Genomic DNA, 17066 nt, shown 5'->3' on the forward strand with positions numbered 1-17066 from the left:
TCTTGTTAGCCATTTTTTTTAGAATTTAAACTGAAATGTTAAGGCTTCCAAAGAGTAATCCTTCCGATTTCTTCAAATATGATATGTTATCGAGACTAAAAAATGAATTTTATTAGGCTACTATCGGAATATCTTCGATTTTTCTTTCTTTGTGAAAATAAAATTGTATGGTAAGCACGTTTGGATTTTTCGAGGAGTTATTATCATTTTATTGCATTTCATATTATGACTATTTTTACATTTTTATATAAATCTTCTGGTGTATGAGTCTTCGAAGATATAAGATATTGTCCAAGACATACATATAATTCGAGAAACGCGTCGAAAGATTTGAGAGCAATCGAATCCAGTTCGTCTATCGTTTTCTTTCTAGTGAACAGTTTTCTTCGTTTTTCTCGGTCGTCCGATGGCGAGTAGGATTGGTACAAGGCAATACCTCTTATATAACCCGTGAAAATCATTTCACTAAGAAAACTAAGATAAAAGTTTGTGGTATCAAAGTTGCAGTCTCAACATCAATAAGACACATTGCTTTATTTTTCATTTATTTATTTTTTCTTTTTCGTTATAGCTAGAAAAGAGACGATTGGTAATAAAAGTGAAGAAGGCCTTGAGGCTATTAATAACCTTCTCAAATACTCTCTGAGTTTGATCACTTCCGATAGTTTTCAGCGTATTTTTACTGTTTGCTATAGAAATTTTGTCTACTGTACTTGTCTTTTATCAAAAATAACCGCTTATTGCAATCACTGAATATTTTTAACTTCCCGCTAAGAAAATTGAAAATTTTCGAAAATCGGAAAGTTATTTGTTTTACCTCACTTTTCGAAAATCGAGTTTTCATCAGATCTCAACATTTTCAGATCCTAGGAATCTTTCCAGACTATTCACGTAATGGTGTGTGTGCGTGTGTGTGTGTGTGTGTGTAGATTTTGAGAAATCTTAAATAAACTACGAAAAAAAATTTTTTCAAATGTGGTTTTTTTGGAATAACTTTTAAGAGGCTTTACCGATCGATTCCAAAAACGAATTAGCTGTTAACATCAAAAAACCACGTTGATCGCCGCCAAGCCGATCAAAATCGGCTGATTCGTTTTCAAATTCTATGATATACTCTTGAACAAAAATTGATCAGACCGAAAATTCCGGAGTAATTCCAAAAAAACACTTTTTTCGGTTTTCTTTCGACAACGATAACTGACGAACGAATCAACCGATTTTGACCAAGCTGGCGGCGATCGACGTATTTTTTGAATGTTAAGAGCTGATTAGTTTTTGGAATCGATCAGTAGAGCCGTTTGAAAGTGATTAAAAAAAAAACCACATTTCAAAAAAATTTTAACTTCCCGCTAAGAAAATCGAATATTTTCAAAAATCGGGAAGTTATTGTTTTCACCCCGTTTTGCAAAAAGAGTTTTCATCAGATCTCGACGTTTGAAGGTCACATGAAGCTTCCCTGACTATCCCCGCGGTTGTCACTGTGTCTGTATGTATGTGTGTGCAGAGTTGTAAGATTTCTAATTAAAAAATACTGACATTACAATATTTAATATATTTACTAATGGAGAACATTTAAAATACAATTAAATTGTATTTTTTATTTGAGGTTTATTTGCAGTAAGAATAAAAAATTTAATTGTGTTTGAAATTACCCATAAATAAAAATAATCGGTATTTAATACTGAGACAAATTTAAAGTAAAAATAAAAATTTTCAATTTAATGATGTGATAGGAAATACAAATAAAAAATACTCGATGATCAAATTACTTTAATAAAATGATAATTTATGATTCTATTTTACAATTCAATAAAGTATTAATATTTTTCATTTTTATCCATCATAATATAGGAACTATTCCCATAAAAGAATGGAATAGTTCCAATAAGTTTGTGTGAATAGTTTATTATTATTATTATCGATATTATTATACAAATATAAATAATGCTGTCAAGCGGGAAAGAATAGGAGTTACGGTAATTATTACGTGAAGCGTTCCACATTCACGTAACAGGATATTGGTAGGAAAGGATTGAGAAAGCAATGTGGAGAGGATCATCTTAATGTGAGTTTATAGAATATGCGAGAAAAAATTATTATTATCATTATTATCGAAACTATTCTTAAAAAAGTATAGGAAGATTCTTATACTATAATCTATATTATGAATAGAGAAGAACAATTTTGTATCCGGAATTTGTGCCTTTTCAAGGTTTCATGTCATTCTCAACAATAGTTGATTTCTATTAATAAGTATTGAGGCTGGACTCGAAAATGCTCTAGCTTAAGCTGCATAATTAAGAAATGACGGTGTATCTTGTGAACTATTGACACCTTTAAAGATATAAGCTCATCCCGATGTTACACTCACTAATACCTTTCATTTAAGTACCTACATCATTTTTTCATATATTTATTAGGGTGGCGCAAAAAAACCGACTATTTTTTTTTTTTTGAGTCTCGAGTGAAAAAATGTTAGTTTTTGATGTTTTAAGAGCCCTCTCCAAAAGACAGATTAAAAAAAATTTTTTAAGAGGTCACTCCAAATTTTTTAAAATTTCAAAAATTGTCAAAAATCGAACTTTTTTTTTTTTAATTTTTTTTCTCGTTACGGTATAATTTTATAGACCAAAAAAAAGTAAGTTTCTGAAAGTTTCAGTTCAAAATTTAAATTTTGAAAGGTCGCTCATAATTTTTTTTTTTTCTTTAATTAGTCATATCGCCGACTTTAACTGTTGGGAGTGGTACGTTGGGGTCTTTTTGGTTTGTAAAAATCTTAAACTATGCAGCAAAGTCAAATCTCAACCAAGCTGGTTTCTAAGACCAGCTTGGGATTCGAATCCACGGTTGGAAGTTTATTAAATAAACTTATTAAATTAAAAAAAATTATTTTTTTTGTATTGTGCTTGATTTTTAGTTCATCTCGTGCTGTATTTTTATCGATTATGGTACTAAATAAAAAAAAAAAAAATGCATGGAATTTTAATTCGAATTGTAAAAGGTCGCTCGAAAAAAATCTAAACTAATGCACTAATAAATTTAAATAAATTATGAGCAACCTTTCAAAATTTAAATTTTGAACTGAAATTTTCAGAAACTTATTTTTTTTGGTCTATAAAATTAAACCGTAACGAGGAAAATAATTAAAAAAAAAAAAAAATTCGATTTTTGACGATTTTTGAAATTTTAAAAAATTTGGAGTGACCTCTTAAAAATTTTTTTTAAGCTGTCCTTTGGTGAGGGCTCTTAAAACATCAAAAACTAACATTTTTTGACTCGAGACTCAAAAAAAAAAAATAGTCGGTTTTTTTGCGCCACCCTAATATTTATATATATTATATATATGCATGTGGATACTCAAATGAAAGCTCTTTATGAGTGTAACATCATAATGAGCTTATATCTATAAAAATGTCAATAGTTAAGAAAATACAGTGCAATTAAATTAATAAAAATAATTAAGAAATGACCTTGTATCTTGTGAACTATTGACTTTTTTAAAGATATAAGCTCATCCCGATATTACACTCATCGAGACCTTTTATTTGAGTACCCATATCAATTTTTCATATATTTTATATATTTATGTATATTATATATTATATATGTATATATGAAAAATATATCAAAATGCATGTGGGTACTCAAATGAAAGCTCTTAATGAGTGTAACATCGGGATGAGCTTATATCTTTAAAAACGTCAATAGTTAAGAAAGTACACGGAAAAAAGAAAACTCGAAAATTTAAAGTATAAAATGTAAAATCGGTCCCGTCGTAATCAAAACTAGAAAAATTACAGTTTGAAATAACATTTTTCTAAATTCAATTTTTTAATTTAATATTCAGAGCTTGTAATGTAAATATTACATTTTACAATGTAATTCTTATAAAATCTGTAATAATTAAAATCTGAAACTGTAATTTTTCCAGTTTTCATCACGAAGCGCCACGTTGCATTATTTACTGTAATTTTTCGAGTTTTCTTTTTTCCGTGTACAGTGTAATTTAATTAACAAAAATAATTAAGAAATGACCTTGTATCTTGTGAACTATTGACTTTTTTGAAGATACAAGCTCATCCCGACATTACACTCATCGAGACTTTTCATTTGAGTACTCACATCAATTTTTCATATATTTATATATATTATATATATATGTATATATGAAAAATATATCAAAATGCATGTGGGTACTCAAATGAAAGCTCTTGATGAGTGTAACATCATAACGAGCTTATATCTATTAAAATGTCAATAGTTAAAAAAGTACAGTGTAATTTAACAAATATCCTGTGAAATATTGACATTTTCAAGGATATAAGCTCACCCCGACATTACACTTATCGAGACCTTTAATTTGAGTACCCACATCATTTAGTTATATATTTATATATATATATATATATATATATATATATATATATATATATATATATATATATATGTATATTAGGGTGCTTCATTTGAGACGACTATTTTTTTTTTCACTCCATTGGCGAAATATTGTTAACATCGAAAAAAAAATTCTCACCAAAGGATAGTTCTTAATTTCAATTTTAAGTACTCAATCTATCTTGTAGAAAATTAAATTCTTTACAAAAAATGTCCTTTGCAATTTTGGTGTCAGATCAATAGATTAGGAGAAAAAATCAAAAAACCACGACTTTTGAGCAAAAATCAAATATACAATTTTTTACTGGCGAGATAGCTCATAAATTGGAAATAAGCTGTCAGAGCTTTTAAAGAGGAAGGATCCCTCTACAACTTCCGCCCATGGTCAAATGAATATCATGAAATGTCGCTATGCTATAGATAATTTAAGCAAAAAAAAAAATGATTTTAACGGGTTAATTAAATAAGAAAACTTCAAATTCATCCAGCGAGTACTTAAAATTGAAATTAAGAACTATCCTTTGGTGAGAATTTTTTTTTCTATGTAAAGAACAATATTTCGTCAATGGAGTGAGAAAAAAAAATAGTCGTCTCAAATGAAGCACCCTAATGTATATATGTAAAATATATAAAAAATGCATGTGGGTACTCAAATGAAGGCTCTTAATGAGTGTATCATCGAGATGAGTTTATATACCTAAAAATGTCAATAGCTAAGAAAGTACAGTGCAATTTAATATGTCATTATTTAAGGGGCACAACTAGTGTAACGGCCTAAAAAAAAGGTGATTTTTGGGAATTTTTATTAAAGAAAATACTTTATCAATTATTTCAAAATTTTAAGAAATTATTTATACATGTTTTAAGAATTTATAGTGAAATTTTTGAAGAAAAAAATTAAATATTTTTTAAGTTATCGTCGATCTCCAACGGCGCGAAAAAAAAAAGGTCCTTCACTGCTGCAGTGATTCCGGCCTTCTCCGTGGATGAAATCTAAAAAAAAAAAATTCTCGTTAAACTAGATAAAATTGTCTGTACAATGACCTACGATAAAAAAAAAATCAAAAATTGACAATATGGCGGCGTTTTAAAAAAAATAGACGAATTTTACCCAAAATTTTGGTCGTTTTTGGCCTGCCAAAATTCGATTTTTTGATCAGATCAAAAAATCGATAGGTCATTGTACGGAGAACTATATATAGAACATGTAAAAAAAATTCGATAGTGATCGGATCATTTGTTTTTGAGTAATCACTGCAGCAAATTCGGAAAATGCTGTTTCGAGAAAAACGCGTTTAAAGATAAAATGATCGTTTTCACTGTTATAAGTGGTTTAAAATCATACTTACAGCTAATCTGCTATTCCAGGGCCATATAATTCACCTTCCTCTTCTTCGAAAAGGGCTTGTTCAGCTGAAGAAGCTTTTCTTCGAGAGGATCGACCTTCTTTTGAAGAAGCCCTTTGGCGATGATCAGCGATTCGTATTCTCGTGTTGTCCTTAAGAGCCGCAAAATCTCTTGCTGCAGGTCCAACTATCACTCCCATTAGATTGAACATCTTCAAAATTGACGAATAACCGTCATTAAATATTGCAGTTGCGAAATTATTTGACAATTCAATAGTTTTGAAGCCATTATGAAGATGCTTGGGTGAAAAGTGCCAAAGTAAACCGTTGTAGCTTTCATTGTTGTTTTGAGTATTGTTACCTTTACATCTATCAAGCAATTCATGTCGAGATAAGTCCAATTTAGCAACAGGAATATCATAAGGATTCAAATCTATAAGTCCTTTGTGGGTAGCACTATCACCATCACCAATATAGCGGGTATATTTTACACCATATTTACTAATGGAACGACCAAACATGTCTTTTACACTATCCACTTCCATTTTTGAGGCAGATCCTTTATGATTGACATCACATTCTTCTTCGTGTAATGATAGCCATTCCTCATAAGCTTCAGGTTCGCTATCTTTTTTTTCTTCCAAAAAACACAACTCTGACAATATGTAGATTTTACGCATGAATCAAGAATTTTCTTGCTGTATTTTCCTGCCAGCGTAACTACTCCAAAACGGGAAGTATGGCCACGTTTTTTCCAGGTACCGTCGCCGCTAACAGTCAAATTTGTCTCCGAATTTTCTTCCTTAAATGTAAGCTCTTTTTCTTCATTTATAGCTTGCTGCATACTGAGCTTACAAATGGTTTCGGCTGCAATCTGTAAATTCGTAAAACATCCCGCAAAAGTTTGGTCGTAAAATTTGCATGCTAAATCCATTAATCCACAGAAAAGATTTATCCCATTTATTCCGATGCCCAATAGACGCATCACAGCAACAATACGTCTATTTACTTCAAATGCGTTATCAATCATTGGTCCAGAATTAATATACGAATTGCCACATTCACAAATTATAGCAATTTTGAACCCTAGGCCTCTTGGACTTGCTTGATTGAAAGTAACTTTTTTTTGACAGGTTTTACACACCACTAAATTACTAATTGCACTAAAAACTGATAAAAATTGCAAAATACAATATCCATGAGATGGGTCAATCACAACATTATTGTCATTATTATGTAATAACTTTTCTGCGGACGTACTGGTATTCGCAGTAGATTGCTCAAATGTAAATCTATTTCCGGTAAACTTGCGTTTTTTCGCAATTGATCGATGTTTAGGAACATTGTGAGTTCCTTTTTTATTAGAATATGAAGATTGATCACTCATTTTCAAGAAAATAGCACGTGTAAAATTATGATGCTCTCGATACAACGATCACAATGAGACTAAATGCGTCTGGCTCCGAAAATAATTTACGTGGCAGTAAACGAAAAATTTCTAGAAATTATTATAATGATATATTTTAGTATACCTGAGAGCCAACAATAGAAACTGGAATCGTGTTATAGGGGCTGGAAGGGACAGTAGACTCTGAACAATACCTCAGGTACGTCTCGTAGCTAATGGGACTCTCTAGCTGCCGAGCGGCTGGTCTTTAAAATGTTATAACTCAAAAACTATATGAGATATCGATTTGAAATTTTAATATGTTATTTTTAAAGGTGTAATCTACCGAAATATGAAAAAAAAAAAAATCGATTTTTTCGAAATTTCACACTAGTTGTGCCCCTTAATAAAGCATAATTTTACTTATTTTTAATTAGCAATTTTCGGTAGTCACATAGTGCAAGTTGCTAGTAAAACTATTAATTGCCATAATAGAAGAGGTTTTACTCATGATATTAAAAAACTTTTGTGAAGCTTCTGAGGCGGTAAATTTTTTTATGTACATTCGAGTATGGAGTTCTAAAAAAAAATGAATTGAATTAAAATAAATTTCGATAACGGCTACTGATGTCAAGTAATATGAAAGCATATTATTTTAATATTTGTTTTCCTTAATTATTCAGGCCAGTAATATTTGATATTGGTAAATTCGTAAAATAAAAATAAAAAGTTACTAGTATTTTATTTGTTACTAGATAAAAAATAATGTTATACTTAATAATGTCAAGAATTCTAAGTAAAAATAATATATATTCTTTATTTTCCTTTTTTTTAATTATTAATTCAAGTAATACTTAGTAATGAAGAAGGAATGCATTAAAAAAAGTACTCAATATTTGCAACTCTGTGTGTGTGAATGTGAAAGTATGTGAACCGCTTATAACTTTTGAACGGCTTGTCCGATTTCATCGCGGTTGATGACATTCGAAAGGGCTTGACCAAACTTAGATTTTGAAAACTATTTGGACCGATTCAGATATATAGATTTTGAGAAATCTTCAAAAAACTGAAAAAAAAATTTTTTTCAAATGTGGTTTTTTTGGAATAAATTTTAAACGGCTCGATGGTTCAACTCCAAAAACTAATTAGTTTTTAACCTCAAAAAACCACGTCGATCGCCACCAGTCCGATCAAAATCGGTTGATTCGGTCGAGAGATATCGTGAACGAAAGAAAACCGAAAAAAGTGTTTTTTTGGAATAACTCCGAAATTCTTAGCACGATCAATTCAAACTAAGATTCTTTGTGAGGCTTGAAAAACTGTGTCGAATGCTGCCAACTGCGTGAAAATCGGTGTATTCATTCAAAAGTTATTGCGGTTTAAAAATTCAAAAAATAGTGTTTTATCAAATCTCTATCAGACTTTTGAGTTCGAAGAGCTCAAAAGTATAGAAAAGTTATCTTTTTAAGCTTCGAGAGCTTAAAAGAACAGAAATTGTATTTTTGAGCTCGAAGAGCTCAAAAACGTCACATTGGTGCAATTTTAAGCGCCTAAGTATGGAATTAGCGGGAATTTGCAGGAATGGCCTTCAGGGTCAACCGTTTTCCTAATTTTAAACTTCCCGCGAAGAAAATTGAAAATTTTCAAAAATCGGGAAGTTATTGGTTTGACCCCGTTTTTCGAAAATCGAGTTTTTAACGGATGTTGACGGTTTAAGGTCCTCGGAAGCCTCTCGGAATGTTTCCGCGATAATGTCCGTACGTCTGTATGTATGTATGTATGTGTGTGTGTGTGTGTTTTTTTTTTCCTTAGGGGGGGGGGGAATCCTTTTTACGGATTCTAGGCATAGCTGTTTGGCCTGGATATGTGGCGACTCGACGCAGCGTCATACTAAAACTCGAAGCTGACGCCCCTACCCACTAAACCCTAAACCCTTTTCTCTTCTATCCTCTGATCCCCCATGGTACCGCCGTAAAGCATTTCTTCGCGGGGGGAGGAATTAGCTGCCGCTCTTCCTTCTGGTGGCTAAGATGTTATTTCTTCCTTTTAGATTCTATCTTTCGCTTTTTTCCTCTCAATGGATCGCAACTCTGTAAGCACTTTTGTAGCAAAAGTGCTTGTGGCGTTCCAGGCAGCTTCTGACGACAACATTGCTTCTACTATTGACTCTGGTTGGGTTCTCTTTTTCAGAATCTTCTCTAACTCATCGCGCTGTTGGTTGAAACGTGGACACACAAAGAAAACATGCTCCGCATCTTCATTGACCCCTGGACAGGACGGGCACTCTGGGGTATCATCGTGCTTAAAGCGGTGAAGATACTTCCGGTAACATCCGTGTCCTGATAACATCTGCGTTAAATAATAGTTGATCTCACCGTGACTCCGGTTGAACCACACATCAATCCGAGGTGTGAGACGGTACGTCCACCGACCTTTCTCTGCAGCATTCCACTCCTGTTGCCATCTTGCGATGCTGTGTTGCCGTTCTTCCCTTCTAAGTTCTTCAGGGCTCAGTGTGGTTGACCTTTTTCGTTGATATAGGTTCCGTCTTTCCTCAGCTAGGATTCTGAGAGGCAGAGTACCGAAAATAACACACACTGCTTCCTCTGATATTGTGCGGAAGGCGCTAGCTGCTCGTAGGGCACTCAGTCGATATACTGGTCCAACCTTTCTCCATGATTCTTGCGTCTTTAGTGCATCGGCCCAAATGGATATTCCGTAAGTGAGCACCGATGTGACTACTGATGACAATAATAGCCTCCTGCTCTGCTTTGGGCCTCCGACGTTCGGCATCAGTCGTGCGAGACTAGCCCTCACTACTGACGCTTTGGCACTGACATGTTCCACTTGCTGCTTGAAGTTGAGTCGGGCATCAAGCATCACTCCCAAATATCGGATATAAGGTTGTGATGTGATTTCTTGTTCGCCGACTTTCAGCTTAATGGTCTCTACCACTTTTCTGCTGGTAATATACACTGCCTCAGTCTTGTGTTGCGCCAGTTGCAGGTTCACTGTGTCCATCCACCGGTTAACGCGCTCAAAAGTGAGATCGAACATATGGTTTATCTCGTCAAGGTGTTTGGCAACGATCACTACGGCTACGTCATCTGCATATGCTACGAGTTTGACGTTTCTTGGCAGAGTTAGTCTTAATAGACCGTCATACATAATATTCCACAGGAGCGGGCCTAGAACTGAACCTTGTGGTACACATCCAGTAATATCATACTCCCTCGGACCGTTCTTCGTGTCATACTTCAGGACCCTGTTTTCAAAGTAGCTTGCTACGATCTTAAGAAGGTATTCTGGTACATTCTTCTCTTGGAGGGCCTGCATGATGCATTCCCAATTGGCGGAGTTGAAGGCGTTTTTGATGTCTAGAGTCGCCACCAGGCAATACTTCTTCGTTCCACCCTTCCATCTGGTTCCTTGTGTGTATGTGTGTGTGTGTGTGTGTGTGTGTGTGTGTGTGTACGGCCGTATGTAAACCTCTCATATCTTTTGAACGGCTTGACCGATTTCATCGCGGTTGACACCGTTCGAAAGAACTTGACCAAACTTAAATTTTGACCATAATTTGGATCGATTCGAACCGGTAGATTTTGAGAAATCGAAAAAAAACTGCAAAAAAAAATTTTTTCAAATGTGGTTTTTTTAGAATAACTTTTAAACAGCTTTATTGATCGATTCCAAACACTGATCAGCTCTTAACATCAAAAAACCACGTCGATTGCCGCCAGCCCGGTCGAAATCAGTTAATTCGTTCGTGAGTTATCGTTAACGAAAAAAATCGAAAAAATTGTTTTTTGAGAATTACTTCGAAACTCCATGTTCGATCGATTCAAACTTAAAAGTTCTTTATGAGGCTTAAAAAACTGCGTGGGATGCCACCAACCACGTAAAAATCGGTTAATTTATTCAAAAGTTATTGCGGTTTAAAAACTTAAAAAATAGTGTGTTATTTAACTTCTAACAGATTTTTGAGCTCGGAGAGCTCAAAATGATACGAAAATTATATTTTTGAGCTCGAAGAGCTCAAAAACATAATAAATGCAGTTTTGTGTATGAAATGAGCGGGAAGTTGCAGGGATGGCCTTTAGGGTCAACCGTTTTCCTAATTTTTTTTTGTAGTTTTTTGTAGATTTTTCAAAATCTACCGGTTCGAATCGGTCCAAAATCTAAGTTCAAAATCTAAGTTTGGTCAAGCCCTTTCGAATGGCATCATCCGCGAAGAAATCAGTCAAGCCGTTCAAAAGTTACAAGAGGGTCACATACTCACACACACACACACACACACACACACACACACACACACACACACACACACACACACACACACACACACACACACACACACACACACACACACACACACACACACACACACACACACACACACACACACACACACACACACACACACACACACACACACACACACACACACACACACAGCCGAACGGGCACCATCGCGGAAATAGTCAGGACACCTTTCTATAGACAGCTTCCTGTGACCTCAAAACGTCGAGATACGATGAAAACTCGATTTTCGCAAAACGGGGTAAAACCAATCTTCCCGAATTAAAAAAAATTTTCGAATTTTTTTAGCGGGAAATTAAAAATAATTGTTCGTTTTACCGAGTATTTTGTATTGGGTGGTATTAAAAACTGTGGGTATTTTGGATTATTTGTATTTTGTTGAGGGTATTTTATTGCAGGTATTTTGCCCGTGGGTCAATTGTTACGCAATCAGCAATAAAATTTCATAAGCAATAAAATGTTTGAAGTTTGACCGTACACGGAAAGAGCAATAACCAACTGCACATACTCGTATAGTATACTCCGTGATATCTATAGTGAAAAAAAATTTCAGACTATAGTCAATATCCTTCAAAGTATACTAAAGTATTTTTGGCCTCGGGCATCATGGCGCGCAGTGCAGGAATCTCAACTTTCTGCCCTTGTAGTGTAATATACTATTTACTACAAATAAATCACTTGTTTAACTCGATCAAAAAGTTAAGTCATATTATTCATTACTTTAGGATCGAATAATTTTTTACAGTAGTGAATATCTATGCGAATTTAAATAATAAAAGAAGAATACTAGACAAAAAAACGTTATTTTATTGAATATAGGATTCATAAACTACGAAAATTATTTTTGTCTAACGAGAATATAAACTTAGTACAGCATTAAAACTTCACAGCAGTTAACATTTGTTTGGAACTTAATCAATTTCTGTAACAGAATAATATCCCTGAGTTTTTTCTTCTAACATAAAGTAAATACAATCCTTTTGCTTCCCATAACTTACGTAAGTTATATTTCTTTCTCACCAATGATGTCTTGTAATTTCCCCGGGGCGTTGTTGGAAGAGAATTAATTTTCAAACAATGTATGTGAAGTGTAGTGCGAAAAATATTGTTCTCGAAATTAAATGTAGCCCCAAATAGTCTGCAAATTATCTATTATTTGTAAACTCATGAATTTCCCCATTAAAAATTTATTTTATCACAACTTTTTTGCACAGAATTAAACTTTCAGAAATTGATCTTAATTATTTACATGTTTATGTGAGCTCAAGTGTTATTCCCTTTATAGATTCTTATTTCTTAAATTATTGTTGATAGCAAATTAAAAGTATAAAAATCCTATTTCTACAGTGACTTTTTGTCAAAAATCGAAAAAATTAAAAAAAAATTTCAAGTTCACATGAAAGAACACATTTTTTGAGTTGTTTAAATTGTGACATCTTTTGAATGAATAATTCATAATTTTGAAACAAATTACGGTATTCGATACAGATTTTCAAGTGTGGGGACATGGAAGGAATCGATTTGACAAGAAATTTGGAGAATATTAAGAAAAAAAAATTAGAAAAACGGTTGACCCTAAAGGCCATCCCTGCAACTTCCCGCTAATTTCGTATTTAAGCGCTCAAAATTGCACTTACTACGTTTTTGAGCTCTTCGAGCCCGAAAATATAATTTTCGCGTCATTTTGAGCTCTCCGAGCTCAAAAATCTGGTAAAAGTTTAATAAAACACTATTTCTTAAATTTTAAAACCGCAATAATTTTTGAATGAATAAACCAATTTCCACGCGGTTGGTGGCATTCGACGCAGTTTTTCAGGCCTCATAAAGAACCTTTAAATTTAAATTGATCAAACAAGGAATTTCGAAGTAATTTATAAGGGGGGCCCTCGCCCAGGTATGTGACCTCCTGGGGACGACTCCACTTAACACTTGGCACCAAAACCACGCCACCAAGAGTAAATAAAGATGTTGAGAACTCAGCCTCTTGGTGCTGAGTTCCCTACCAAGCTAGCACGACCAGGGCGTGGGAAAATCATTTTCCTGGTCCCAAGGAAATGTATTGAGAGTGAGAGAGGTGGACTGCAGGGATAAGAGATAGGTTATAATTAACAACTGGTTTATTCACCCGACACAAACAACGAGTACACTTTACAATTGATCTAATTGATGAAAATATTCACAATAAAATAATGACTTGACATCCCCAAGACTCAATATCAAAATTCACTGACTCTATAATTATAATTCACTTAAGTAAGTATAAATCTCACTTATAAAGAAACGTACTCGACGATATGCCTGCTGACTGCTGGATGAACAACTCGACGGTGAATGGACGCATGTACGGAATTTCTGTAGTTGAAGTTGACCAATCCACGAGGTAGTACGGCACCGACTTCCTGGCCTCCTGGCCAACCCGAGAACGCCTCACAGACCATTCTAACAGGACCTGGTCTCAGTCTCCCGTTCTCCAATAAGGATAGACGCCTGTCCATCCGCTCAACCATCGCCGACGCGTTCCAGGTGTTGTGCGTATAGGCAACGACGTCCTAGAGTCAACCGACTCGTTTGGCTGCCGACGACCGAAGAGAGCGAGCTCACTCCTGCTCTTCCCAAAGTGCTCTCCTACCACCTCCACTCAGTCCCAAATTGTAGCTCTCGCGCTAAAACAGAGTTTGCCGAAGCAACACAGCGCGGCCAGATAACTTGTTCACGTATACATTTTGCCTTGCCGGTCATCGAGTACACTGGTCTACAAGTCCGAGTATGACGTTGTATTTTAATCTGAAACCTTCCGGTAACAAATTCTCAAAAAAAAATTTTTTCAGTTATTTTTCGACAACGATAACTCACGAACAAATGAACCGATTATGACCGGGCTAGCGGCGATCGACGTGGGTTTTTTATGTTAAAAGCTGATTAGTTTTTAGAATTGATCAGTAAAGCCGTTTAAAAGTAATTCCAAAAAAACCACATTTAAAAAAAATTTTTTTTGTAGTTTTTTTGAGATTTCTCAAAATCTACTGGTTTGAATCGGTCCAAATTGTATTCAAAATCTAAGTTTGGTCAAGCCCTTTCGAATGGCGCCAACCGCGATAAAATCGGTCGAGCCGTTCAAAAGTTATGAGAGGTTTGCATACGGCCACACACACACACACACACATATACACACACATACATACATACAGACATACGGACATCACCACAGAAACATTCGGGGAGGCTTCCTAGGACCTTAAAACGTCAACATTCGTTAAAAACTCGATTTTCGAAAGACGGGGTAAAACCAATAACTTCCCGATTTTTGAAAATTTTCAATTATCTTAGCGGGAAGTTAAAAAAACACATTTTTGTCATATTCAGATGACATTAAATTAGTTATTTAATTAATTAATTTACTAAATTTTATCTGATAGACAGTTTATCACAGGATGGCAAGACTTTAATTGAAGAATTATAAGAAATTTTTTTAAACAAGAATTATTGCATATTGGAAAAATATGGTCTTGAAATTAATTAGGTGAAAAGACCAATTTAAACATTTCAACTTATTTATTCGTTGTACGACGTTTCGTCGGTTTTATTCTGACTTCCTCAGATATCTTGAATATAATATCAAAACATAGTCATATTCATCATAGTTGAGAATTACATGTGAATATGTTACGTGTTTATCACTTATTAATAACTTTGAAATTATTGATAAATTTTAAACATTCTGAGTTATTTTATCTTTTATATATTTTATCTACTGTGTATATTAATTGGTTGACCTCGAATAATTTTTAGACTTATGTATTACTGTACTTCATTATTTTATTATAAAGAATATTGGTATGATTATGTTTTGACATTATATTCGAGATACTTGAGGAAGTCGGAATAAAACCGACGAAACGTTGTACAACGATTCAATGGATTGCAATGTTTAATTTGGTCTTTTCACCTGATTCCTGTTCACTTAAAGAATTTTTTTTTCGCAAAATAGCTGCATTCTCAAGACGGAAACAGTGCCCAAATTTTCATATTAGAAGAGAGATCCAGAACCATTTACATTTTCCTTTGGCTTTGCACCTTTTCCTTCCATTCATTTTTTACTATTCTATGTTCTATTCTTACTCGGTATAGATTTTGTTTTATTTTTATAACTTACAAGTTCAAGAGCCAGATAAACCAAAGACAAGTTTACTAAACTGTCGCTCGAAGCTAAAGGTTTACAACACACTAAGACCCTCTTACGGGATCGTCAAATGCAGTGGAATCAAACCTTATCAAGCTCGAAAAATTTTAGCTAAGGCTGATGATCAGACTTGTAACAGAATATTGGACCTCGATCGGACAATACACTTTTTTTAGAATTTTTTGACAACGATCTCTATTGAATAAATCTACCGACGTAATTTTTGGAGGTTGAGAGTTAATTAGATTTTGGAATTGATCGAAGGCGTCGAGATCTAATAATAAATCGATTTTTGAAAATCAAGCAGAAAACAATAAATTTGTATTAACAAAAATTTTTCAATTCTACAACAGAGAGTTGATAAAAAACCTTTGAAGTGAATTGAATTTCAGTAATATGTTTATAAGATGAATGTTGAATCTTTACGTACTGAAATGTGAATTAGTTAACTTAAATAAGCTGAAGTAATAAACGATCGCCCATGTTACTAAAATTAGTATCATATTTCAATTAACCAACTCGTAATCCGTGGAATTTAGTAATTCTACACGCCAGTTAAGTACATTTAAACGAGAATTTTCACCATGATTCCGTGTGTAAACATATGACCTCTACCACATACACGCAGCATATTTACCAGTGATGGTTATATCATTTATATCAGCTATTAATTTAGGCAACCTGTGCAACCAGAAACCAGCAAACTCTTACTGGCCTTCCCACGAGTCTACCACCATGTCTGCCACTTCTCTCACTTGTCACATACACCTCTCTTTCTCTCTTGCTACTTATTATCTCTTGTTGATCTTGTTGTTGAGCTAAACCACCAACTATACACACTAGCTATAGTTTCACTTCTAAGGTACAAAGTCAAGACAACGACATACACATTTTCATCCTGGGACGTATTTGCCTAAACTCTAAGAACTAAAACGTCCCAACAACGATATTAATGGTTTAGGTAAGACAACACGAGTTCTAAGTTGTCTTTTCTTCAGCGTATCACGTATTTTCTCAGACTTAGATAGTAGTATTAGTTGTGGTAGTAGTTGGTTAATCTTAAAGGTTGATATCTTAGAGGAGTAGATTGCAGTGCTTAAAGAAGATTATTCACATCTCTAAGTATTTATAGACTTTTAGTAACTCGTTCAAATTTTCATCAATTTGTCGCAGAGGATTCTTAGATAGGAATTCATTAGTAGGCTGTTTTGACTGGTTCTTATATCTTGTGTAATAAGTAAGCTTATAGATTAACAATCAGATCTATGACAAGAGAGATTTTAATTCGTCTGTAAAGCTGGAATTGACTTGTTCAGCATTGACAATCAGTATCTTTGTCATTGTTCAACCATCAAAATTTATTTTTATCGCTAAATTTAGTGGTTTATTGTCACTAATCAATTGTTTCAATTAGAATTCTTTTGCTCCTTGAGATTTC

General features: G+C 33.8%; 1 protein-coding gene across 2 annotated transcripts; it reads right to left on the minus strand.

Moving 5' to 3' along the window:
- Nucleotides 1-5271: 5271 nt before the first annotated feature.
- Nucleotides 5272-7566, minus strand: LOC123264484. 2 transcript variants are annotated; one of them, XR_006509357.1, is made up of 3 exons: nucleotides 7274-7566; nucleotides 5745-5953; nucleotides 5272-5388 (listed from the first exon to the last, which is right to left on the minus strand). XR_006509357.1 is itself a non-coding variant. In XM_044727791.1 (2 exons), exon 1 carries the CDS (start codon nucleotides 6419-6421, stop codon nucleotides 5747-5749), a length of 675 nt encoding a protein of 224 aa, XP_044583726.1. In that variant the 5' UTR covers nucleotides 6422-6536; the 3' UTR covers nucleotides 5272-5388; nucleotides 5745-5746. The 2 variants fall into 2 exon arrangements, 1 of the variants encoding a protein (XP_044583726.1); XM_044727791.1 differs by lacking the exon at nucleotides 7274-7566 and having other exon boundaries at nucleotides 5745-6536.
- Nucleotides 7567-17066: the final 9500 nt, after the last annotated feature.

This window comes from Cotesia glomerata, linkage group LG1 (assembly GCF_020080835.1).
Source record: "Cotesia glomerata isolate CgM1 linkage group LG1, MPM_Cglom_v2.3, whole genome shotgun sequence".
NCBI lineage: Eukaryota > Metazoa > Arthropoda > Insecta > Hymenoptera > Braconidae > Cotesia > Cotesia glomerata.